This window comes from Megalops cyprinoides, chromosome 25 (genome assembly GCF_013368585.1).
Source record: "Megalops cyprinoides isolate fMegCyp1 chromosome 25, fMegCyp1.pri, whole genome shotgun sequence".
Taxonomy (NCBI): domain Eukaryota; kingdom Metazoa; phylum Chordata; class Actinopteri; order Elopiformes; family Megalopidae; genus Megalops; species Megalops cyprinoides.
In genome coordinates, this window is record NC_050607.1 from 1039571 (window position 1) to 1063908 (window position 24338).

Here is a 24338-nt window from a genome sequence, read left to right on the forward strand (position 1 = left end):
TTAGCGAGCCTTACCCGAAGTGATCAATCCGCACAGGACTCTGCATGACGGAGAGCTCCTATCAGCTGCGTTTGCTCGGCTTTTATATCCTTCTGTGAGAGGCGCAATACCACATGGGGACTTTTTAAATGTAAAATTACAGACAGGAATTCCCCTACCCCGCAAACAACCCTATTTCCTCAGCTGTAACGGATCCACTCGCGGGCTTCCGCATAAACACTTTCAGCGCCCTCTGACAAGTTTCAGCTAGTTCTCCTGCTTCAGACCTCTCATCTTCAGCCTCACGGGGTGAGGAGCAATCCCTTATACAGACACCCTAAATAAACATTTATCACACAGAATTTATCTGGATCAATGTGTTTTAAATTTCTGATTGTGCGCTGTTTCTCTGAGTGCCTTTTCCTGTCAGTCTTGCTCTCCATTTGATGTCTTTGGCCTGGAGTTTTCGCATCAAGAGACAACAAAGGTACTTTTGAAAACAAGTGGATTAATCTCCTGTTTCAGCTTTTACATTAAAATAACGGTGCAGAGACAAAATGGAATATTTTGATTGCTTTCTAAGCGCGACACTATTAAAAAAGTGCATTTCCTGGATTTGCTGGCACAAGCTACGAAGTCATTGCAGCCAAATTAATAATAAAGGCATTTTATTCACTAAAAAGTTATTAACAGCGTGGTATTACTAGCGCATAGCGGATGCTATCATGTCTTGGGTCTGTTCATCCCAGGCCCGAGGTGCAGCTGTGCATTAGGATGGGGCCGTCATGTCATGATTATCCATCAGAGATAGTGTACACCCAGCAGCAGCTAAGTGCTGCACCCGTTAGGGGCCAGGAAAGTTCCAGCATTTCCTACATCCCTGCTGTGGGTGAATCAAGACCCCTTCAGTCTGATCCTAATCGGGGATTTCAGAGCCAGTCTGCTGAGCAGGAACAGCTCATCACAGCATCTGATTCATTAAAATAATCCCTTTTTCACAATCAATGACTAGAATAGAGTGAGATTCTGACCAAGACCATTTAAGGACAGTGACAAGTGCAACACAGGGAAACCATGCCTGCACTGTGAGCATAATGGAGGTATGACTGGGAGATGTGTTGCAATTTCAGCTATGATCTATTTTTGGGCCATGCCTACGCAGTGTGGTTACTTCCAGCTGCTGACTCCAACATGAAACAACGTGAAACAAAAGATTACAAGTGATACACAAATGATATGTATTATCATTATGCTGTAATAAGCAACCCACAACTCAAAACTGGCAACCAAAACACACACACCAATTACCATACACGCACCAATCACTGTGCCTCTGCTGGAGACCAACAACATGGAACAGGAAGGAAAAAATCTCAACATGATTTCATAACTATCGTGACTTCCCCTACACAGGAGGGCTGGGAGGGTGAATACAGACAGCCCGCAGAGACAGCCCGAGCACCTGATAACCTCACTCTCTCTCCCTCTTACCTGATTACCTCACTCTCACTCAATCTTACCTGATAACCACACTCTCTCTCCCTCTTACCTGATTACCTCACTCTCACTCAATCTTACCTGATCACCTCACTCTCTCTCCCTCTTACCTGATAACCTCACTCTCTCTCCCTCTTCCCTGATAACCACACTCTCACTCAATCTTACCTGATAACCACACTCTCTCTCTCCATCTTACCGGATTACTTCACTCTATCTCCCTCTTACCTGATCACCTCACTCTCTCTCCCTCTTACCTGATTACCTCACTCTCACTCAATCTTACCTGATCACCTCACTCTCTCTCCCTCTTACCTGATTACCTCACTCTCACTCAATCTTACCTGATAACCACACTCTCTCTCCCTCTTACCTGATTACCTCACTCTCACTCAATCTTACCTGATCACCTCACTCTCTCTCCCTCTTACCTGATTACCTCACTCTCACTCAATCTTACCTGATCACCTCACTCTCTCTCCCTCTTACCTGATTACCTCACTCTCACTCAATCTTACCTGATCACCTCACTCTCTCTCCCTCTTACCTGATTACCTCACTCTCTCTCCCTCTTACCTGATAACCTCACTCTCACTCCCTCTTACCTGATTACCTCACTCTCACTCAATCTTACCTGATCACCTGACTCTCTCTCCCTCTCACCTGATTACCTCACTCTCACTCCCTCTTACCTGATTACCTCACTCTCTCTCCCTCTTACCTGATTACCTCACTCTCTCTCTCTCTTACCCTGATCACCTCACTCTCTCTCTCCCTCTTACCGGATTACGTCACCCTCTCTCTCCCTGCTGGGAGCAGGCATCCTGCTTACACAGTAGCCAGGCTTCATTTTGGCTCCGAGTGCTCAGCTGTCCTTCCAAGGTCCCCATGATCACAATCAGGCCAAACTAATATCCTGCGTCACTCACTGTCCATCATTATAGGATATGAAAAAGCTCAAACACTAAAGCATTCATGCACATCATACAGGCAGAGTCAGGTGAGAGTCTGTACTTGGGGAGGGGGGTCACTGAAGATAGTGCAGCCTAGACTCCCACACAAGACCATATCCTCCGAAGCACAGACTGAGGAAAAGCAGCTTAGGTCTGGCAGTTGAAGCAACAGTTTCATTCAGAGAAGCCCTCACCAGTCTGTTCACCTGCTGATAGCACAGACACAGAGACCTCCACCCTGCAGACACACACACCAGTAACCCTGAGACACAGAGACCTCCACCCTGCAAACACACACACCAATAACCCTGAGACACAGAGACCTCCACCCTGCAAACACACACACACCAGTAACCCTGAGACACAGAGACCTCCACCCTGCAAACACACACACCAATAACCCTGAGACACAGAGACCTCCACCCTGCAAACACACACACACCAGTAACCCTGAGACACAGAGACCTCCACCCTGCAAACACACACACACCAGTAACCCTGAGACACAGAGACCTCCACCCTGCAAACACACACACACCAGTAACCCTGAGACAGAGACCTCCACCCTGCAGACACACACACACACCAATAACCCTGAGACAGAGACCTCCACCCTGCAGACACACACACACACCAATAACCCTGAGACACAGAGACCTCCACCCTGCAGACACACACACCAGTAACCCTGAGACACAGAGACCTCCACCCTGCAAACACACACACCAGTAACCCTGAGACACAGAGACCTCCACCCTGCAAACACACACACACCAGTAACCCTGAGACACAGACACCTCCACCATCCACCTCACTTTTGCTCCATTTCAGGCTAATGCAGCTGCCTCAACATAATGGACATCTCCTTAAACTGGATCTGTCACAGTGCTTGTCACGAGTGTGCAGATGTGTCAGTTGGTGTGTGTGTGTATTACTGAGGCATCACTTCAAGCAGTTCGGATCAACCGACAGGTCCTGAGCCTGTATTTGACGTAGTGCAGTGATGCAGCTGTAGGTGTTCCATAGGCAGGGTCCACTGTATCTGGTAGAGCTGGCAATAAGCCAGGCACAGAACAGGGATGCAGTCCTCAGAGGCAGACACCAGAGTGCACAACAGTGTGTGCAGCCAGATCATACCAGCGCAGTCTAACATTCCAACCTGCACCATCACACCTCCAGCATCAGGACCTGAGCAAGCATGGGTCTCCTAATTCGCCTGGGGTAAGAGCATCTGCCACACAATTCCAGTGGCAAAGACTCCACCTGCTGTCCGTTAGGACACACTGTGCAGACAGTAGACACATGAAGAAACAGACAGGGTCAAGGGTCTCTGCAGACCCAGCCAAGGGACAGGAGGTGATGGCAGCCAGTGTGGTTAGCTGGAGGCGGGGAACCCTGATCTCAGAGAAGGCTCAGATTTCAGCTTGTTCAGGATGTCCAAGACAAAGGTTAGCAATACTCATACCATCCTCAAGACAGTGTCAGAACAATTAGAGAAAACAGACTCATTCAAGCTCCACTGCATGGCAGCAATAGTGCCCTGTAAGTCCAGAACTTCATTCTAAATACTTACGTTTCAAAATTTCCCTTTATCATGTTTTAAAACACCTGTTGTCCCAGCATACAACCGAAGCCAGGCTTTTCAGTCTGCATTTTGACACAGAAACACAGATTATTTTCCAGATTGTTTTATTATTTGGATTTTTGTACAACAAATTGCTTCACCTTATTAAGAGTTGTGATTTTTTTCCCCATGCGTGGTTTGGAGAGGATGCTGTAGGAATGTATGCATCACAGAAGGGAATGGGTGGGGGGGTGGGGGGGGTCTTTAGCTCACTCTGGCTATCTCACCCCCCCTCCCAGCAGCACAGGAGCAAGCTGCCATACCAAAGCTCTGTACAAAATAACGCAGGGACACAGACACAGCACTGTTCCAACACAGCTGCAGAGGGAGCAACACTCCCTAAATAAAGGTGTATACTCAAGTAAACATGTCCATTCCTCTCTCTCAAACACACATTGTGGGTTACAGACAGGTAACAAACAGGAAATGTATCTTATATTATTGCATTATATTGGCCCTTGAAATGATCCAAGGTCTTTCTCTAAAGCACCTGCCTGCTTCACAGCTGGTTTAGGAAGTGGCCTCTCGGTCCTCGTAGGGCTCCCTCAGTGGAGAGGGAGATTGTGAGGAAGTGGCAACACCTCAGTACTGCCCCTCCTCTCTTACATCCCTGTTTCCATAGCAACCATCACTCATCTTTTTTTACTTTAAAAACATGCAACTTAAAATGCCATTTGACTGTTGAAAGAAACAAAAATAATAAGAAACATCTGTAGGAACAGCTAGGAAGAAGAGAAAATAAAAGATTTCACAACAGGAAGTGATTGTAAAGTCCATAAGTTCAAGTTCTACCAGACAGACGCACAGACAATTTAGACAAAGTTTTTTTTTTGTTTGTGTGTTTTTTTCAGTTGAAATTCTCATCCTCGGCTCTCTCGCGCACGCTTGCTTTTTCATCCACGCCAGGCCCGCTCGGCCTCCCTTAGCGCTTGGACAGCTCGTTGGATAACCAGTCCAGTCCTTCGTAGAGACCTGTTCCCTGTGTGGCACAGGTGGCCTGGACATGCCACTGCAGAGGGAGAGAGAGAGTATTAACTGCTGCTTTACCATCTCACACAACAACTCCAATCAAAACATGCAAGCAAACACCAGCAAGGAATGAGTCATTAATTCAGATGTTTTTAACACAAACAGTCAGAGAAAGAGGGAAACAGCCAAAACTGCCTGCACCAGCTCCATCATTTAGCTAAAGACATTCGCCATGGTCATGCTGCCCATATAATTCCATCAGTGTCAACATGTCGGTTTCATGATCACAGCAACCGGCATCAGAGTTAATCCTGTAACACTGTAATGACTGGCTGCATCTGCCTTGCTGGCTCTACACTGCGATCAACCCTGGTGAAAGGGGCAGGTGTGGGCGGTGAAAGGGGCAGGTGTGGGCGGGACAGGTGAAAGGGACAGGTGAAAGGACCAGGTGTGGTATAGCCTGGTGAAAGGGACAGGTGTGGGCAGGACCGGTGTGGGCGGGACCGGTGAAAGGGACAGGTGAAAGGGACAGGTGTGGGCGGGACTCACGGTTCTGCTGCGTAGGCTCTGCAGGCCCAGTTTGTCTGTCAGGTCACTCACAGCCATGGCGTTCGGTAGGTCCTGTTTGTTTGCAAATACCAACAAGACAGCTTCTCTCAGCTCATCCTCCTGCAGCTGCAGAAAGAGAAGGAAAAAGGAATAAGGGACAGCCCTTCACCGGCGAGATGGCGCACACTTCCTTTAGCTTCCACAGAAGGACTTACACTCGCTGTTGACCTTGTTGATTCAGAGGTATTCTAGCTGTGGAACGTAAGGTTCAGAAGAATAGTGTAATGGATAGAGTATGCCATCATGTTTTTTATTGTGCTTACAGTAAAGTGAAGAATCAACAAATGGAGAGTATCAGAACGTGAACATGTACACAAACGAAAGAAGACATTTCTGTGTACAAAACATACATCATCCCTGATAACTGCTCTGCAGAGTAACACTCACTGACATGCAAGGTGTAAAACGTACATGAGACCTGCTCTCAAACTGACACCCTCAAGGTATCAGAAAGGGTGACAATGCCGGCTGAAGGGGACTGTCCGCTTGTTTGAGTGGATATTCCCCAGGTTCGTATGCAGCTGAATACATACCATTTTGGACAGCTCCTCGGCCGACTCGGCCACTCGCTCTCTGTCGTTGCTGTCCACAACGAAGATAAGACCCTGCAGGATCAGAGGTGAGAGACGGGATCAGGGTTGGACAGGAGCGAAGAGCATCGCTGTGACTCCTGCCACACCGTTCATTTTAAACAGGTATCTGAGGGTGGAGTCAGAGTGCGCAGAAAACAGAAAACTCCCAAGAGAAAAGCAACTGCCCCTTTAGAAACTCTCAATAGGGGCAGACTTGTGTTAGGAGTCGAGACTCCCCACAGACCCTCCAGGGGCAGTCAAAACAACATTCCACACCGGGACCTGAGGAAGGCTGGTGCGTACACTACACTCCTCCCAATGCATGTGGCTGAAGTCCTGCCTGTAAGTGACAGGGTGGTGGCTGGAAGACGTGGAGACCTGAGCTCTCCATTATGTAAAACAGACTTTGCCACAGTGACTGCAGGCAGTTTCCTCCAAGCAGCTGTGAGCTGTTTGTTTTTACATGACTGTACTCGGCAGAGCTGGACAAAGGGCACAGTCCACGGCACGCTGAGCCTGAGCCCAGCTCTCACAGCAGAAAGCAGGCCGCACGCTTACCTGCGTGTTCTGGAAGTAGTGTCTCCATAGCGGCCGGATCTTGTCCTGACCGCCCACATCCCACACTGTGAAGCAGATGTTCTTGTATTCCACAGTCTCTACATTAAAACCTGCCCAAAGACACACAGGAAAGAGTTACGGTAATGCTAAAACACTACACTGAGTGAAAAAAAGCTTTAAAAGACAAAAAATCCTGGCTTCACAGGAAGGCACGCTGACTTTACAAAGGGACCGACACAAATGTTAATTACATACAGCTGCTTAACAGCTGGATCAATTAACCTGACAGAAATAAACTGGATCAAAAACTAGCTGTGCCTCCGCCAATATATTTTGACTACCATTGTCGCGAAAGACAAACTGCAATAAAAATGCTGCAAAATGCTCTGTCCGACCAGGCAGAAACAGCCAGATTCATGCAGGAGGAAAGTGTTGTTTTGGATGTTCTTTTGAGCAATACGCTCATTTGAATGAAACATGAGTGAGGGAAGAATCAGCGTGCGAAAGCAGCTGTGGTTCAAACAGTAAAGGAGCCAGGCGCTGCTGTACCACACGAGGAGGGCAACAAAAAGCAGGGAAACTGACACTGTACTCCTGCGAAAGCGACAGATCAAAACAAGCGGCACATGAACATGCGGATGCAGCCATGACCCAGATCTGTCACTGACGCTGAACATACAACTGAGCTCAGTCAGGGCGAGCCGCTTTACTCAGGAAAGACTGTTTTGACTGCAAATAAACACCTATCTGTCTGATCTACGCCCTCAGATCAGCAGAGCAGACACCGCCTCCAGAACAAAGCAGCACAGAGACAGAAGAGACCCCCAGCTGCTGAGTCTTTCACTGACAAACAGCCTCGACTGCAGCTCCTTTCACTGTAAAACAGCACATTAATGTATGATGTAAAACTGCCTTCCAGGGAAAGAAATCACAGCCAAATGCGTCCCAGAGCACAGAATAAAGAAACCTGGAATTAAACGCACAGATGATAAAGCTGAAGGTTCCGACACACAGCTGCGGCTGCGGTAGGGATGGTGAGTTAGAGGGATGGGCTGCAGTCCTACAGAGCAGGAGCCCTGCAGAATCTGGAGTTACCTTAAAATCTGTAGCTCTAATAGCGTTACAACAGGAACACTGGCTGACCTCTGATCGAAATAATTACTCACATGATTAAACAGTTAATAAGGGCTTCAGCAGAATGAATACAGGCATACATATGTAGCATTCAGGTGTCTTCTAAGGGAAACACACGGAAGAGAGTCTACACATCTACACGGGCTGGCTGGTCTTGCCAGCACATTACAGTAAGTTTGTGCACGTTCCTGTACTTGCATTATCTGAGATTCTGTTTCACATTTAATATATATTCCATCTTTAAGTGGCTGCTCTTTACTATGATACCGATTTGCACGGATCTTACCAATTGTTGGAATAGTGGTTACAATCTCTCCAAGCTTCAGTTTGTATAAGATAGTGGTTTTACCAGCGGCATCCAAACCCACTGCAAACGAAAACAAAAGAAAGGTTAGTTTGAAGACTACCAATGTAAGCTCTCTTTGCTTTAAATTCAGAGAACAGGCAAGACTAAAACTGCAGAACTTTACACTGGAAGAGAGCCCTGTGAGTTTGTGTGTGCAGTCGAAGGAGGAGGTTTAAACCCCCAGCCTGGTAACTGAGCCATGTAAACAGCAGCAGTGAGCACAGCATGGTGTGAGGGATGTGTGACTGATGCTGTGCCAAACTGCAGTGCTCAGGAACGCTCCGGAACATGGCATGCGGCTCTGCATGAGAGATGAGGAGCGCTGTAACACCCCTTCCTCGCGCCCACCACACCCCGACCCCTGGCTCCTGGCTGCAACATCAAATGAAGCCCGGCCAACAGAAAGCAACCTCACATTCCTGTAAGGTCAAATCAATGTCATAACTACGAAACAGGGGCAATATGCTGCAAAATGTTTCCCATCTGACGTCGTGTTGAGCACGTTTTTTTTGTGAAGTTGTTTGCATGCTGTCAGACCCAATGAAGACAAAGTGCTGGATGGACTCTGTGGGGAATGCTTTACCTCTCTGAATCAGAGCCAGGAAGTAAAGAAACAAAGCACATTTCACAGATTGCTGACAAAAATAAACAGTGCTCATGGATCCAATCAATTAACTGCATACTGCTGTATTTCACCCGCTGGAAAAAGTCACACCACATCCCCCGAGCTGAGGTTCCTGTAATTTATTAACCCTTCAGAACAGTAAGATTTCATCTGTAATCTTACATTTCCACAAAGCACACAGTCCTCCTCCCTGGCGCATCCCGCAGCCTAACTCTGCATGCTTGCAGAAGAGGAGCTGTACTTTGGACAACAACAAATGGCAAAATGTAGCTTCCACATGTCTGTATGTGGCCTAAGAGACCAAACAGACACAGGAAACCTGTCCTGGCCCAAGTGAAGCAAGACCAGCATTTACTTACTTAATGTGTCTGACTGAGCGTGAAACTGAGAAGTAGCTAAGACAGCAACTGGTACTCCTTCACATACAGGCTAATACATGCTGCACTAAACTATTTATCTGTTACTGGTTTCCTACACTGGATTATTTGTCTCCAACTACAACCCATATTTTTCTATTGTATCTGTACCACTAGGCAATAAAATTAATTGTTTTAGAATACAATAGACGTTTTGTTTCAAACACTCGCAGGACCACAAGCATATACTACATTAACCGTATAGTTTTTCATAATCACGCCGCAGTTCCTTGCACCGCTGTCTTGTCAGAAGAAAATTTAACCACATCGAGAGCGAGAGTGGTCTCACAAAGTAACTGCAACAAGACCATTCACTGTAACAGACCGCTTTCTAAAACCAATAGTAACAGAAATGCTACGTTTCGAGGGGGGAAAAGGTCGTACGTACACTGCACATCACATCCGAACAGTCAAACGTCCACAATACTGGGTTTGAAAATCTCACTCCAATTTTAGATAGCCTTGTGGAGTAGTTACAGATTTTCAAAATCAAATAGGTGTTGTCATTTTAAGCATGCGGGTACACAGTTTAACCGCAGAACAGATCATGTATCACGGTGCATTCACAATGCAATAATAGTCTAATCATCACTAGCTGTTCTGACCTCTTACATTAGCTGGTGTTACCTTAAAATCGACGGAACCCGGAATCCGTAAAATAGTTATGATGCACCTTGTATGTTCTCGCTGTCTATTATGGTGACGAGCAAGCAATATTTATGTTCTGATTTGATACAGCGAAAAATACATATAGCGAGCCACCTTGCCCGAGTTTTCGCTGAAATCCTGCCCCTTTGATGTCAGTAACAATCTTAAACTTACAGATTTTCCAGCAGTTTTCATCGTCGGATACCTACCTACAGTGTTATTTAACATGAGATGATTTAGATAAGGAAGGGAGTATCCGAGCTCACCGGCAGGACACCCTCAGACAGCAGCCCTACAGGCTGAATACCTTTGTATCTCTAGTCGTTGTCAAAGCGGAATCAAGACGGTAAGTAAGCTAGCTGCCCTTGTCGTTTAAATCAGACCGTAAAAAATCTTTTCTCCTGTCCTTCGGACTCTATGACAAATTATTTTATTCTTTCTCTGTCAGCGACAGTAACCAACATTAGCTAGCTAGCTAGCAGCAAATGCTCACCCATCAGTATCCTCATCTGTTTCTTGCCAAAAAGCTTGGAAAAGAGAGACGAGATGGTAAGACCCATATTTTGTGAGAAATCCCCTTGGCGGGTTCTAAACACCTATTCTAAAAAGAAATGTAATTTTCAGATCGCACTCCTGCTGGCTACGGGTCCGAGCTCCGCTGTCTATGGGAGTATCTCTGATGCCACGTCCAGGCCAACGCGGAAGAAATGACGTCATCGCTCTCAGATTGACAAAACTTTATTAACAAACAGAACATGGTCGTGTTTGTAATTGCCTTTATACCACCTCAATAGTACCAGCTATTTTACATCAGGACGTGGCAACGCGGTAGATGCGCCTTTTATTGAGTTTAACCAAATGAGAGGGTTATGAAAACTGCTCCTACTCTGGCTAAATATCACAGAGTTAGCAATCAGCAGCTAGGCATCTGACCGGGACTCAGTATAAGAGCTCGTATCTGAGGTAAATTGCTCAGTTAAACGAGCTCTGTCGGTCATTTGTGGTTACTGTGGTTACTGGCTACTGCATAATCATGTGCACACAGCTCAACACTTTATAAACAACATAAAGCAGAAAATCACGAGTGACACAAGATGAAAAGGTAACAGATGACAATCTTTGCGCACACGTTTCCGACCTTCCCAAGATGGTTTCCAGAGCAGACCGCCCGACCGCCTGCTAAAGGAATGAAACTTTATAGCTTTAGCCAGCGAGCTGCAATCGCCTTTCAGTCCAGGAAGTAAATAGCGAGCGTCATGGACACGTAAGCCTGGAGAGTAGCTTAGCAGATTGGATCAAAAATAACCATTGCGTTAAAACAATTTGGTAAGAGAATAGCCGACGGTGTCTGAATGATGTCGAGGTTCAGACTCTTACTTGCGGGAGCTGTGTGGTGGAGCAGCAGAGAAGACAGAGAAGCGTCAACTTGCCATCAGGCCTTTCACTAGCTAACATGACACTTGCACGGTAGCTACAGGGAATTAGCTTGTTCGCTAAATTGCTGTCCTCGGTCGCTGTTGACGTTAACTAAGTAGGTGGCTGCTAAGATGTTTCGCATCGGCAGTAATGAAGAAGCTGACGTTTTGATGTTTTGTTACTGATATTAACTGGTTTGTTAGTTTGCTGTAGTTACCTGCAAGCCTGAGCTAGCTGGCTCTTGGCAGATGATGGAATTATTTACTGTTTTGTCTAATTATGAGACTATTTTCATCTAAACTACATTCGTTAGGCACTGTCAGTTTGTAGCATTTGAGCTATCGGAAAAATTTAACAGCTTTTAGTTTTAGATCTCTTCTTCCATAATCAGCCTGACTGTTGTTCAAGTACCTCTGTCTAGTTTAGCTGTTCGTAGTAAATTCATCGTCGATAGTTAGCGAATATCTCTCCAGAAAACGTATGGGTAACACAGCTGCGCGCCTATTCTTTCTGCAGATTTCCCAGAGCTGGTTTCTAACCAGTGACATCTCGTGTGAGCGGAGAGAATGACGCCTAGCTGAACCCGGACGCCATGGAGAAGTTTGGCATGAGCTTTGGGGGCGGCCCCAGCAAGAAGGAGCTTTTGGAAACCATAGAGACGCAGAAGAAGCAGCTGGTTCAGTACCAGACCCGCTTCAAGGACGTCGTCAGGGCGTACAAAAGCCTGCTGAAGGAAAAGGATGCTTTGGAAGCCAGTCTGAAGGTTCTGACCGTGTCTCAGGAAGTGGACCTGAGCCTGCGTGGCGAGGCCCCGCCTGGGGGGGGTCCTAACCTGGACAGACGCCCCTCAGACCTGGGCGATGACAAGTGCTCCCTGCACAGCGAGGACAGCATCGACACGGCGGCCTCGGCAGACACCGCCACCAGCGTGACGAGCAGCAGCACCAAGGGGGACGTGCTGGAGGAGGAGCGCGGCGCTGGGGAGGCCGGAGCGGCCGCCTCCTCTCAGAGGTGCGAGGAGGCCAGCGGCTCCGAGAGCGGCATCAGCTCCAGCAGCGGGGAGCAGCCGGCCGCCGGCGAGGCAGACCGCCGCCTCCTGCAGCTCAAGGCCCAGCTGTCCACCCTGACCAGCTCCCTGGCCACCGTCACGCAGGAGAAGTCCCGCATGGAGGCCTCCTTCCAGGCGGACAAGCGCAAGATGAAGCAGGACCTGGAGGAGCTGCAGGGGAAGCTGGAGGAGGCGCGGGTGCAGCATGAGGCGGAGCTGAAGGGGCTGCAGGAGCAGCTGGCGGAGAGCAAGGCCCGCGTGATCACCCAGCAGCACGAGCGGGCGCAGGAGCAGGGGGACCACGCCGTGATGCTGCGGGAGCTGCAGAGGCTGCTGCAGGAGGAGAGGGAGCTGCGGCAGGACGCCGAGCTGCAGCTGGAGGACGCCAAGGAGGTGCTGCTGGAGAGGAGCATGGCAGCGGACCGGGGCGCCGAGTACGAGGAGCGGCTCAAGCAGGTGTCCAGGGAGAAGGAGGAGATGAGGAGGAGCCTGCAGGCGGCGGAGGCTGAGAGGAGCAAGCCCGACCCGCGAGTGGAGGAGCTGCAGCAGGAGATAGCCGAGCTCAAGGCCCACTTTCAGCTTCAGCTGCTGCAGGAGATACGCAAGGTAAGGAGTCTGAACTGCAGCCAGTGAAACCCACTTTGTACTGCAGCCACTGAAAGGGCATGTCTTTCTGGGCCCAAAAATAAATTAAATGGAAGGGATGTGTGACCAGAAACTTTATGAAAGCCCTTAATCTGTGCAGGAAAAACTGGGTGTAGTGATGGCTTCGCCATGCTGATTTTGTAGACGATGCATCCTTTATTTGACAGACTTAGATTCAGCGCACAGCATGCTCTCCCTGAATTTAATATAATCATTGTAGGGTGTTGTGACTGGGTAGGGCGTATAAGCAAAATGGTTTAAAATGTTCTGCAAAGATGCTGGTGAGAAGTGAAGTCCTCAGACACAGTGAGAGAACCCCAGAGGCTCCAGCTGTGGACTTCATTTCCCATCAGCAGCTCTGCTCTGTGTCTCCCTCGCTGACATCGCTGTGTGTGTGTGTGCGCGTGCAGGCCACGCAGGCGGAGGAGCGGCTGCAGGAGCAGGCGCAGCTGGAGGAGGCCCGGGTGGCCAGCCTGGAGGAGCGAGTGTCCCAGCTGTCTGAGCTGGTGGGCACCTGCGAGAGGGCCAAGCTGAAGGACCAGCAGACAGCGCAGAGGCTGCGAGACCGCATTCTGCAGCTGGACACTGAGAACAAGACGCTGGCCATCGCTGCCTCCACCCGGGCCTCCGCCGCCGACCTCGCCATCGACGAGGCCAGCCTGGACGTCAACGTGCTGAAGGACAAGCTGGAGACGGTGAAGAGGCTGCTGCTGCTGGCGTCCCAGCGGTCCCAGCAGCCCCTGGAGATCGAGAAGCTGGGCGAGGCGGAGCAGGGGCGGGAGGGCGAGAACGAGCCCTCGGACGGGGAGAAGGCCTCCGCCCTCTACTACCAGCAGGAGCTGAAGCAGCTGAAGGAGGAGTTCGAGCGCTACAAGGCACGGGCGCAGGCCGTGCTCAAGAACAAGAACGCCAAGGACGGTAACGTGGCCAAGGAGCTGGAGGAGGCGCGGGAGCAGCTGGCGGAGCTGAAGGAGAAGTACATCAGCCTGCGGATCCAGTGCGACGAGGCGGAGGCGGCGCACCGGCGCGAGCTGGAGGCGCGGCAGCAGCAGGCCAGCAGCCTGCAGCAGAGCCACCGGCAGGAGCTGGAGCGGCTGGAGGCGCAGTTCCGCGACAGCTCCCTGCGGCTGGAGGAGGAGCTGCACAAGCAGAGGGACCGCACTCTGGCCCTGTTGGCCGAGAAGGACCTGGAGCTGGAGAGGCTGCGCGGAGCGGCCGTGGGGTATGGCCTGGTGGGGCGCAAAGCCCCGAGCGAGGCCAGCGTCGTGGAGGTGGACGGCGCCGAGGACTCCCCCCAGGACCTGGTGGCCCAGGCGCTGAAGCTGGCAGGGCCCAACGAGCCCACGCTGCTGCTATACGCCGAGCAGCTGGCCCGCAAGGAGGTGGAGCTCAGCGCTCTCAGGAGGCAGAAACACCGGCTGGAGGGGGACCTCCACCAGATGCAGGACAAGCTGATCGCCAACGGCGAGCGCTATGATGAGGAGGTGTCCGAGCTGCGCGACCGGCTGGAGAAGCAGGCCCGTGACCAGAGCCGCGAGGGGGCCAACCTGGAGTACCTGAAGAACATCATCTACAGGTTCCTCACCCTCCAGGATGCCAGGGGGCGCCAGCAGACACTTACCGCCATTCTCACCATTTTACACTTCAGCCCCCAGGAGAAGCAGGCTGTGATCAAGCAGCAGGCCTTGAGCTGGTGGAGTGCAGGGAAGAGGTAACAGGTGCCTGGCATTATGGGATAGCTGATTATGGGTTTGCAGGGCATCATTGATGATTTGTGACCATTCATAGATAGAATTCTAAATACATGCCTTTTCATGGGCGTAGACAGTTTATTATTTTCCAGTATCTGGGTGGTAGTCTCATATTTTACAGGCATTCTTTAACGTGGGGGAATTTTTGATTTCAATTAATATTTCCTCCTATCCTGTGCCAAATAAATTGGAACTGATTTACCATTTACCATGGTTTAAGACATGAAGTTCCATTCTTGTGCCTCTAGAGGGCACTGAAATATTTTACTTTCACAGAAGCTTCTTTAATTTGGGTATGAGGACAAACTTGGAATGAGGAATGAGATGCCGATTCGGAGTGTTTACTGGTTATGTACCATATTGCTCTTACAATGGTACAGCACCAGATTAATCAGATGCTTGAGATCTGTTCCCAATTAAATCAGCATTTCATGAGCGTCTTTCATGACTTTCTTTGGTTCACGTTGTTTGATTTGGAAACGGACAGAAGACAACAGTTCAGTGCGATAATGACAGCAAAGCAGTAGCTGAAATGGGCAGCACTCAGGAGGGTTAATGCTGTTCCAAGCACACTGTCATGAAGCTGTATTTAAGATCCCACCTTTTCCCCCAAACATGAGGTAGATGTGGAATGGAGCAATACTTACAATATAAATCAGAGGAGAAATGTCACACAAGACAGAGCAGTCAGTAGTAATCAATCAGAACAAATTTCCTCATCTCCAGTGGCGGACCATATTCGTTTGCGGTACCAAAGGCCATATCGTACCAGGGTTCAGTGGGTTCAGCTGTGTATCACCTATACCTCAGATTAGGTGAATAAAATCATTCTCTAGGTTATTGAAAGGTAATGAAGACACTGCAGACCCTGTTGTGTGCAGGTGCATGATTTTGTTCCCAGCTCTAGCACTCCAGGCTGGTCTTATGTTACATTCTATGTATTTGCTTGGTAGACACCCTCATCCAGGACAACATACATCATAATGTCACCCATCATTGTATGCATCACCCTTTATGTGGGGATATTTAATGTAGCAAAGCACCCCTCTTTCCAGGGGTGCTTGAGCCCAGCTGGGAACTGAACCCGCAAGTGTCTGCACTTCCTCCTGGCTTGTGTCATTGTCACCGTTTCCTGCTGGAAATCATTGCAGTGCTGTAGTCCACTGCCTTTGGGACTCAACTCTCTCTCTCTGTTTCATGCCATTTCACCACACTATGTACTGTTCAGGTAAACTCTTACACTGTTGCCTGAGAGAAGCCCTTCTTTGTGTATCTGTTGTTCTGTTGAGGTTTGTTTGTTCTTTAACATTCAGATTCAGAGAGAGAGAACGTGTATATTCCAGATACTTCACACATCTGAGATTAACAAGGGTGGTGGTCTGACAGTGAAACCTTGTGAAAATGCTTGGTTGGACAGATGAAGCCTTTATGTGATTATGCCCCATAGCCTTGTTTGCATAGCACGTTCTGGAAAATGCTAATACTAAAGAAAAAGCCCTGATTGGATAAAAATATTAACTGATGAAAAGAACTGTCTTTTCTTGCTGACTAATGAAACGAGACAACGACCAAAATCCTAACCTTGGTTGTGAATTGTAAGAATTTTGAATATGGAGGTTGGTCATCGTAAGTGAGCTCAACTACATTCCTTACAATGCAAATTTAAAAGACCACGGAGACTGTAGACTGCTATAGCTGTTATTTATTATTATAACTTAAATTGGTTTAATGTGCTCTTTTTATTAAAGGAAATAATTGAAAATGTGTAAAAGCAATGCTGCAATGAAAACTGCCAAAGTTATTATCGGGTTTCTCATTTTCCCTCCTAGCATCAGGCAGGAAGTGTTGCATCAGCGGTAACTGATGAGGTTTTTCTGCTGTTTGATTTATGTGTGAGGACTGAAACTGACATACATAACATGTGACAACATTAAAAGGATCTTTATTTTTTTGGGAGTAACTGAACACAAAAGGCAGGCAGCCTTAAAGTGTTATGTACGCTTTTTTCAGAGCATTTCAGAGTATTTGCATTAACAAAGGTCAGATATCTGTTTATACACCAGAGTGTTGTGTTAAACTGCTTCATGTTGGATTTTTTGTATATAATTGTATGGTTTTTCTGTCCTCAGACTCTGTATTAATCAGATATTCTTTACCTAAATACACCCTTTATAGCAATGTTGAATACTTGTTAAGAGTGGATATAGACAATGCTATTGACAGAAATGTATATTTTGCTTCTGAAAACAATAAAAAATATTTTCTTCAGTGACCCTGGAGAGATGTAGTCAGTGAATTTACTGCAGGTTTTTGCATGTGGGAGCGTGAGGTCATTTTATTGCTGTTAATTTAAGATGTTCAGTGAAACATTTATTCCTGTACTTCCTGGCCAGGAAGATAACTGAAACCAAACTTCATTACAGTCGCAAATTGTCTGGACATGATTGCTGTGGTTAAAATCTTCACATCATGCATTCTGAGAATGCAGCTGTTTCCCGCCATTTCAGAAGGCAGTCACCTCTATCAACGTGTGACAAAAATGTGTGGGGAAGGTGGGAAAGCTGCAGGTAACTGCTTTTGAAGTAAATGAGGTGTTGAAACGACACAGCAATAATCCACATACATTTTCAGGATATGCAATTGCAGTGTTTTTGCACTGCAAGTTCTAAGGAGTCTAAAAGGGCTCAGAACCTGAAAGGACAGTCTATCAAAACCAGAGACACTCATCATTTTTAGCTCACTGTCACTGGTCATTACAGATAGTTTAATGCTTGTTCCATATGCCTCAATACACTACCATCAAGACATTTTCTGAGAACACACAACTAGCTAATACTGTTAAAGTTAGACATATATTATCTGCATCTGTATGTAGTAGTGCATGCAATGATAATTTTGGATAACCTTATCAGACCTAAACAGACTCAAAAACGAATTCGCATGAGAGTTTGTTTTCATTCGGTAAAATTATAATGTTGTAATATAATAATAGTACAATTGTGGACATTTTATGTGATTATTTGCTCTGTTGGAGGAAATGTAATACTAAAAATGAGCAGAGGGAGGCTTCTGTTATAGGGGTTCGAATTTAGTTCGCACAGAGTAAATCATATATTTGAATTATTCAGATTTAGTCACGTCTACCACCGTGATCATCCAGGATAGTTCTTACTGTTTTAACTGGAACACCTGCTGCATGATAAATATTCTGCATATTATTTATGGGTGGGTAAAGAATTTCAATCATATATTATGCCATAAAAACTGGACAATTTCACATATTTACATTAAAAGAAAGCTCCTAATACAGTATATGTGTCAGCATTTACAGCTTAGGTTTTTAGGTCGCTACAAGTCTAAAGATAAAGTTTTCGCTGTAAAAGCTGAGGATTCAAAACTGCCCGCACTTTCACTTTCCTTTTTCTTTTTAATTCGGTGTCTACAGAAATGGACGAATGGAGACCTTTCCCCTTGGTTCGTGGAAAGACCGGAATCCAAGTCTTGTTTGATGAGTTTATCACCTTTAATGAACTCGTTTACTTGTAAACGGTTGGATGTGACTGCGCGCTGTGCTGCGTCCGGTGAGGTACCTGCGCACGGTGCCATTCCGCCCCTCCGTAGATTACGATGTCTCTGTCACAGGTGCACGATACAACACGTGATGCGGCTCAGGTTCTGTTTAAAGTCAGCCGGTGTCGAGGCGGAGGCGATGTCTATTAACCTGTTAGGCATGCGAAAATAATAGAACTGTGGATAAGCTCAGTCAACTCAACCAAAGTCATTTTTACAATCAAGCTGGATTTCTCGAATGTTTGGCTGCGTGTATTCAAGAAGTACATTCTTTCGCTATGAACCTACGGGACGGTGCAGGAAACCAAAGCGCTCTTACAGAGAACCAGGTAACACGAAGAGAGCTCTCGAAACAAAACTCTTAAAAGTGATATTAGCGGTTATTTTTAAACAGTTTCTGCTGACCCTCTTAATGATCAGCAGTGGTGGGTGCTTGCAAGAAACGTCATTTTCAGAGTAATGATCCAAGCATATTAAGAGACGTCGCTCCCTTAGGCGGGTAGCTCCCTTCGCCGTCGCCCTGTTTCCTGCAACACGGTACTGTTTTGCCAGTCTGTATCACCCAGTGGCTAAAATGTCAAAGTTTTCAGTTGACTTTATTTTTGATTCCCGCTTTTTAGATCAAGACGCTGTCCATCGTATACGCGACTACACTATCACTAAGGTAAGCGTGTTCTGTGCTTCTCCGTATTGTGGTGACATTGCGACTTCAGTTCTGTATAAAGCATATGCACTCGCTTGATATTCTTTGTATGCATGTATATAAGCACAACATTATGATAAAGGCATGGAAATGTGAGAAATGAATCTGCCTGCAGAAAATACAAAGAGGTATAAGTGCATGTCTGCTTATTGAGATGAGGGAGCATCCAGACTGAAGGTTCAGCATGCCTCATTCCCTCTTTATTACTTGTGCTAATGTGCAGGTATGTACTCACAAGGCCCAGCTGCTGGACTGAAAGGTAGCACACACAGAATAGTCTGCACGTGTCAGATCATCAGAGGAATCCGTAAAGAGGGTGTATTCATAGACTGAGAGCCCCTGCCCCATATTTCAGCACCTCTGCCTCTGGACAGCTCCTCTGCCCACTTTAACTCCGTACTGTACAGTTGGTTCTTAAGTATGGAGCCTTATCAATTACAGTCTGCCACTGCATCAAGATCCAAAGATTTGAGGGCCTAAATTAATCCTCTACACATGAGATATGACTGTCTTAATTCAATAGTTCATTAACACAAACATCTGCTTCAAACTGATGCATAGACTTTAGAAAAGTGTCTTCATTTTGCCAGAATATTCTTTGTATTGTACTTTATTAGCTTTCATTTGTGGCTTCTGAGAATGTTCCACTGGGAGCTACTGTTGGAAACCAATTATGTCATATGCTGCTGAGACTTCCTGGTCAGAGTGTCATTAGAGTGCAGGTGAATTGAGCTGATTAAGGCGGCAGTGTGCAGCATGGGTCAGCAGGCTGTGAAGGTTACAGGTGGAAAATCTGAGGTAGGGCAGGTAGGGTGATGCTTGCATGAGGCACTTAATCTAAACTGCTTCAGGGAAAATCCTTTACAACATAGACTTTTAAGTCACCTGAGATACAGGCACCTGCTGCTAAAGCATAAATATTAATAATGCAATTATATCAATAGTAATAATGAAGCATAGTTCTTTTGCTATTCATTCCAGTTTGGTTGGGAGTTCTTCCGTTGTGGTGGTCTCCATCATCAAGAGGAGATATCTCAATGAACAGGTGGGTCAAAGACAATGAAGCCAGCAGCTAGTTACATCTCAGTATGAGGTGATTGATTCGGTCATATTTTGGTAAAGGAATAGATCTGATGTACCTTATATCTCCCTGAGAGACCAATGGCAGTAAAAATATGAGTGAAACTCACTTCCACAGTAGCACCAGTCCCACGATGCATCTGCCTTTGATTAGACAACTTGAAATGGTGCATTATTATTTTGTACATTATCTCTGCTGTAAATAACCAACATTAAATACAGCTATGCAATGTCACAGTTCTTTCTTTTCTGCACCATTAACATAGCAACTGCTTTTCCCACTGGGTGAGAGTGGTGATGGTGCTGGCCATCCTTGCAGAGGGTTACTGTGCTTGGACAATAACAAGAAAAACCACTGGAGGCAAATTATGAAAACTGTAGTTTTGAGAGAGATGGAACGTTACAGTCAGTTCCTAACAACAGAAGTAAAATAATTCCTACTCTGCCTACTATCAGAAAAGGCCCTGCATAAATGAAAATAAACACCCCCAAAGGACACCCTGTTGGTGCTAGTGTGCAAGAACAGAAGCCAGAGAACATATTCGGTTGGGAATTCCATGCATGTACACATCAGCTTTGTAGGCAGATTCCTTTTGAAATACTGCACTTTCAGTACTGCTGCCTTTTCTCCAGAGGTACCTGCTAAATGACTTTCACCCAGATCACAAAGAGGTGCATTTTTTCCGCACAAACCCTGGGTGTGCCCCCTCCGCAGGCCCAGCTGCTGTTCCAGCTCGCCCTGGCAGATTTCCTGGCTGCAGCGGTACTGCTTTGTGTGAGTGCCATGAGTTTAGCAGAGCCACAGCAGCATCCTGACAGGTTTAAACTCTGCACCTATGGACTCCCTCTGACCCTGGTGAGTGACGCCCTGCACCCATTATGTTTGCTTAAGCAAACCGTTCCAGTTACCCGTGACGTCTGTCTGATCCATGGTAACATTGGAAAAGGGTCTGCTCAGACCTGTTCTAGTCAGCGTATGGAAATAAGCACTGTCTGCCTGCCTGCCTGTCTTTCTGTCTGTCTGTCTGCCTGCCTGATTTCAGTGGCATGAAATGCTGACCATTCATGATTTTTATTATCACAGCAGTTACATTAGGGACTGGTATCTGAAAATGGAACTTGCTTATCTGCATTGTTTTGTGGGCTGTAATTTCTACAGCTCTGTAAGTCTCCCCAGATGACTGCATCCATGAAATAATAATAAAATTACAATTGCCATATATGTGCCTTGGATCCCTGTCAGTACAGAAGACAAACATAAAACTATACGATCGTAAATAACCGCGATCCAACCGCGCGCCACATACGTAAGAGACATCTGAAAGTAAAAGCTGCAGCTGCTCCCTCTGTCTGTGTTCCAGACTTTTTACTGCGTCTCCTTTGTGCTGGTGACGGTTTATGCTTACCGGTCGAAGCAGGCGGTGGAAGGCTGGAGGGAAAGCTCTGACACTGCAGACGCAGGGCAGGTGAGGCCGAGCCCGCCTGGGGCCAAACGCCGCTGTCTGACATGATTCCAGCGTGAGATGTGTTGGTGTTTTATATACATATGGTAACTGTAATGTAATGATATATTAATATTTTATTACAGTATAATAATATTTTATAACCGTATTTCATTGCATAATCATAAATAAAATTACATTATATATTTGCACAATATTGCTTCTTGAGAGTTTTTTTCTTTTGGTTGGACATCACAAGTTCAAATCCTGCTTTTTCATTTGCCAAAACTTCCACAACCCCAAACATCTCAGAGTACCTGTGGAAGATTTTTAAAGCAACACTCACAGCACCTGTTGCTACTAAGCTGTTTCAGAGGATGCTGACTCTCTTCCATCTTCTCCGGCTACAGAGGAACAGCAGAAACAGCAGGGCTTTTTCCTGTTTGTGTGTCTCAGTGTGGTAAGCATGTTTCTTAATGCCATGTCCACTGCAGGGACTGTTTTAGGCGAATATTTAAAATGGATTGATGGCTGCACTGTGAACCACCTTCTCTGCTTTCCTAGGTCTCTGCCTATTGCCTGCTATGTCTGCTATGTGTTAGTGAACTTCAGCCCAGCCCATGAGATGATGGCGGTAGAGTTCTGCTCCAGGTATGGACATTCAGCCCTGAGATCTCATCACACTACTAGAAAGGGAGATTTCAGGAGGGCACAGAGAGTGATGTGGACAGGATTTTAAAGGAAAGGTCTGTGGCACAGATACACAGCTTCAGTCCAGGAAGCTTTCCAGCTCCACTTTGGACCACCAGCCCTTTCTGACCTGAAAGGAAAACTGGTGAGCTGGAGCTGAGATTTAGGATGAAGCTGAGACCTGCACACGTGGCCAAAGGTCAAAGCCAGGGGAACTGTGGCATACAGCTCAGCTTCTGCCGCTGTTATGATGGTGACTGAGAGACTGCAGCTTGTGAAGCTCAGCCTGATGAGTGCATTCTCTCCTCTTGCTGCAGCTGTATTTTGTTCATGCGAATGGGGAATGGCAGCTGTCCAAACGCGGTGAGTATACCGGGGAAGGACTGTGTTACTCTGCTCTGTGTTCTTTATGAAGATTCAGGCTTAAATGAAATGTGTTTAAAAAGAGAGATAAAGTCACTGAAAGACATTTTCTGCCTTTCAGGTTAAAAATGAAGCTGTTGGATATTTTGTCTTCGCTACTTTGCTGTTAGTGCTAATTTGCTGCACAGTAAGTCCTGGCACATTTTTTTTCTACATAGCGTTTCTGTGATGTTTTAGTGGGAAACTATTTTTGTTATGTTTAAGAGACATTGCTCAGAAATGCTCAAAATAAGCGTGAGGTAGCTGCCCAACCAGAGAGACTGATTTCCTCTGTTCACATTTCTGAGATACAATAGGAGAATATGTGTCATTTTTCTAAAATATTTGCATACAATTTTTTATGAAAATCATCAGTTGTTTACCAATTCCTTGCATAAAGCACTGATCTGGACGTAGAATTGATGTGAAATCTTGCCCAAATACACATTCCCCATTCAGTAGAATAAGGTGTGGAACTCCCCCCTCTCGTCCCTCCAGGTGATTTACTGCCAGGTGGGCAGGTGGCACAGGGAGTATACGCAGCGGCACCAGCGCATGGCGGAGGGGGGCGGCGCTGGCAGGAGGCGTCTGTGGGGGCTCGGCTCCACTCCTCGCTCCCTGGTGCTGGTCCTCATCGTCTGCTGGACCCCGGGTCTGTGTCACTCGCCCAGGGGCCCCTGGGGGCCAGCATGCAGCACGCCACACTCTGCCCAGTGTTTGAGCAGAAATGAGCAGCACACTGACAGCATGTGGCTGCAGAGAGAGCTGTGTGTGCTGATGTAATGCCTCATTAATAACTCTGTAATAACTCTCAGACGGCAGTGAGTGCACCAGTCTGAGCTGCAGTGTGGAGAGGAGTTCGCACTAAACATTCCCCATCTTCCTCCCCACAGCCTGCATTCTGGTTGGCCTGTCCTGTGTGGGACAAATCTCTCAGGACCGACTGTTTTTCCTTTACGTAATACAAGTAAGTTTTAAAATATTTAAAGCATGGAAAAATTCCAAACTTCCACAGAATTTCAGGTTTTAATGCATAAAAATAAGCAAGAAAGCTAAGATACCATATTTTTTTTTATAACTTAGCCAAATTGTGTTCATGGAAACAATATGTAGAACTCAAAAAGCAACAGAGAACAGGACGAAAATGGCTTCGCGACCTAAATCACAGCAGGTTATGCCTGGATGTCCTTCATCATCCCACCTGTGGAGGCCCTCACACACATTGTTAATAATGACAGCCTCAGGTTGCGGTTGGACTGACCGTGATGCTCCTCCCCGGGCAGGCTTTGATGGTGTCGCTGCAGGGCCTCCTGTACAGCGCTGTGTACGGCCGGCTGCAGAGGAACTTCAGAGAGGCCGCTCTGAGAGAGAGGCTCCCCCTGCTGGCCGCAAGCCCCAGGCCTTTCTATGATGAGTCCCTCCTCGGGCCCCCTTGAGGGGTGCTGAGCCTCACTGCGAAGGGTGGGGGCGGCACCCCGGGGCGGGGGAACACCCCGATACTCACGATAAGGCTGAGCACCCCAGCTTTGGCAGCAGGCTTCCTGGATACTGACTGTGAACCTTTCAGACACATGAAATGAGCTTTATTAGTTATTTATTTTGCATGCTGTCATTAATACTGGTTTGGAGGTGATACAACTGAGGCTGTACTGTTTTGGTAT

The 24338-nt window shown here is 47.0% G+C and overlaps 3 protein-coding genes across 3 annotated transcripts; 2 read left to right on the forward strand and 1 right to left on the reverse strand.

Annotated features, from left to right (window-relative positions):
* Window positions 1-4707: 4707 nt before the first annotated feature.
* LOC118771817 (ADP-ribosylation factor 4-like) lies at window positions 4708-10616 on the reverse strand. The gene is made up of 6 exons (XM_036519889.1): window positions 10424-10616; window positions 8182-8262; window positions 6762-6871; window positions 6165-6236; window positions 5572-5697; window positions 4708-5062 (listed from the first exon to the last, which is right to left on the reverse strand). The coding sequence occupies exons 1-6, from the start codon at window positions 10488-10490 to the stop codon at window positions 4976-4978; spliced, it is 543 nt and encodes a 180-aa protein (XP_036375782.1). The 5' UTR covers window positions 10491-10616; the 3' UTR covers window positions 4708-4975.
* Window positions 10617-11175: 559 nt separating this feature from the next.
* Window positions 11176-16951, forward strand: gcc1 (GRIP and coiled-coil domain containing 1). Its single transcript, XM_036519753.1, has 3 exons — window positions 11176-11256; window positions 11863-13000; window positions 13450-16951. Exons 2-3 carry the CDS (start codon window positions 11939-11941, stop codon window positions 14752-14754), a joined length of 2367 nt encoding a protein of 788 aa, XP_036375646.1. The 5' UTR covers window positions 11176-11256; window positions 11863-11938; the 3' UTR covers window positions 14755-16951.
* A 1687-nt stretch (window positions 16952-18638) lies between these two features.
* Window positions 18639-24113, forward strand: si:dkey-30c15.2 (uncharacterized protein LOC558938 homolog). The gene is made up of 8 exons (XM_036519640.1): window positions 18639-18689; window positions 18981-19024; window positions 20045-20108; window positions 20859-20999; window positions 21505-21609; window positions 23176-23329; window positions 23571-23644; window positions 23961-24113. Exons 1-8 carry the CDS (start codon window positions 18639-18641, stop codon window positions 24111-24113), a joined length of 786 nt encoding a protein of 261 aa, XP_036375533.1.
* The last annotated feature ends 225 nt before the right edge of the window (window positions 24114-24338 follow it).

Excerpts from the sequence above, each read along its gene's own strand:
- LOC118771817 (XM_036519889.1), bottom strand. The coding sequence starts at position 10,490 with ATGGGTCTTACCATCTCGTCTCTCTTTTCCAAGCTTTTTGGCAAGAAA. Across the intron at positions 8,263-10,423 it reads ACAGATGAGGATACTGATGG|TGGGTTTGGATGCCGCTGGT; the intron begins GTGAGCATTTGC and ends TTTCGTTTGCAG. Across the intron at positions 6,237-6,761 it reads ACTACTTCCAGAACACGCAG|GGTCTTATCTTCGTTGTGGA; the intron begins GTAAGCGTGCGG and ends CTGATCCTGCAG.
- gcc1 (XM_036519753.1), top strand. The coding sequence starts at position 11,939 with ATGGAGAAGTTTGGCATGAGCTTTGGGGGCGGCCCCAGCAAGAAGGAG. Across the intron at positions 13,001-13,449 it reads TGCTGCAGGAGATACGCAAG|GCCACGCAGGCGGAGGAGCG; the intron begins GTAAGGAGTCTG and ends GTGCGCGTGCAG.
- si:dkey-30c15.2 (XM_036519640.1), top strand. The coding sequence starts at position 18,639 with ATGAACCTACGGGACGGTGCAGGAAACCAAAGCGCTCTTACAGAGAAC. Across the intron at positions 18,690-18,980 it reads GCGCTCTTACAGAGAACCAG|ATCAAGACGCTGTCCATCGT; the intron begins GTAACACGAAGA and ends CCCGCTTTTTAG. Across the intron at positions 21,610-23,175 it reads ACACTGCAGACGCAGGGCAG|GTGATTTACTGCCAGGTGGG; the intron begins GTGAGGCCGAGC and ends TCGTCCCTCCAG.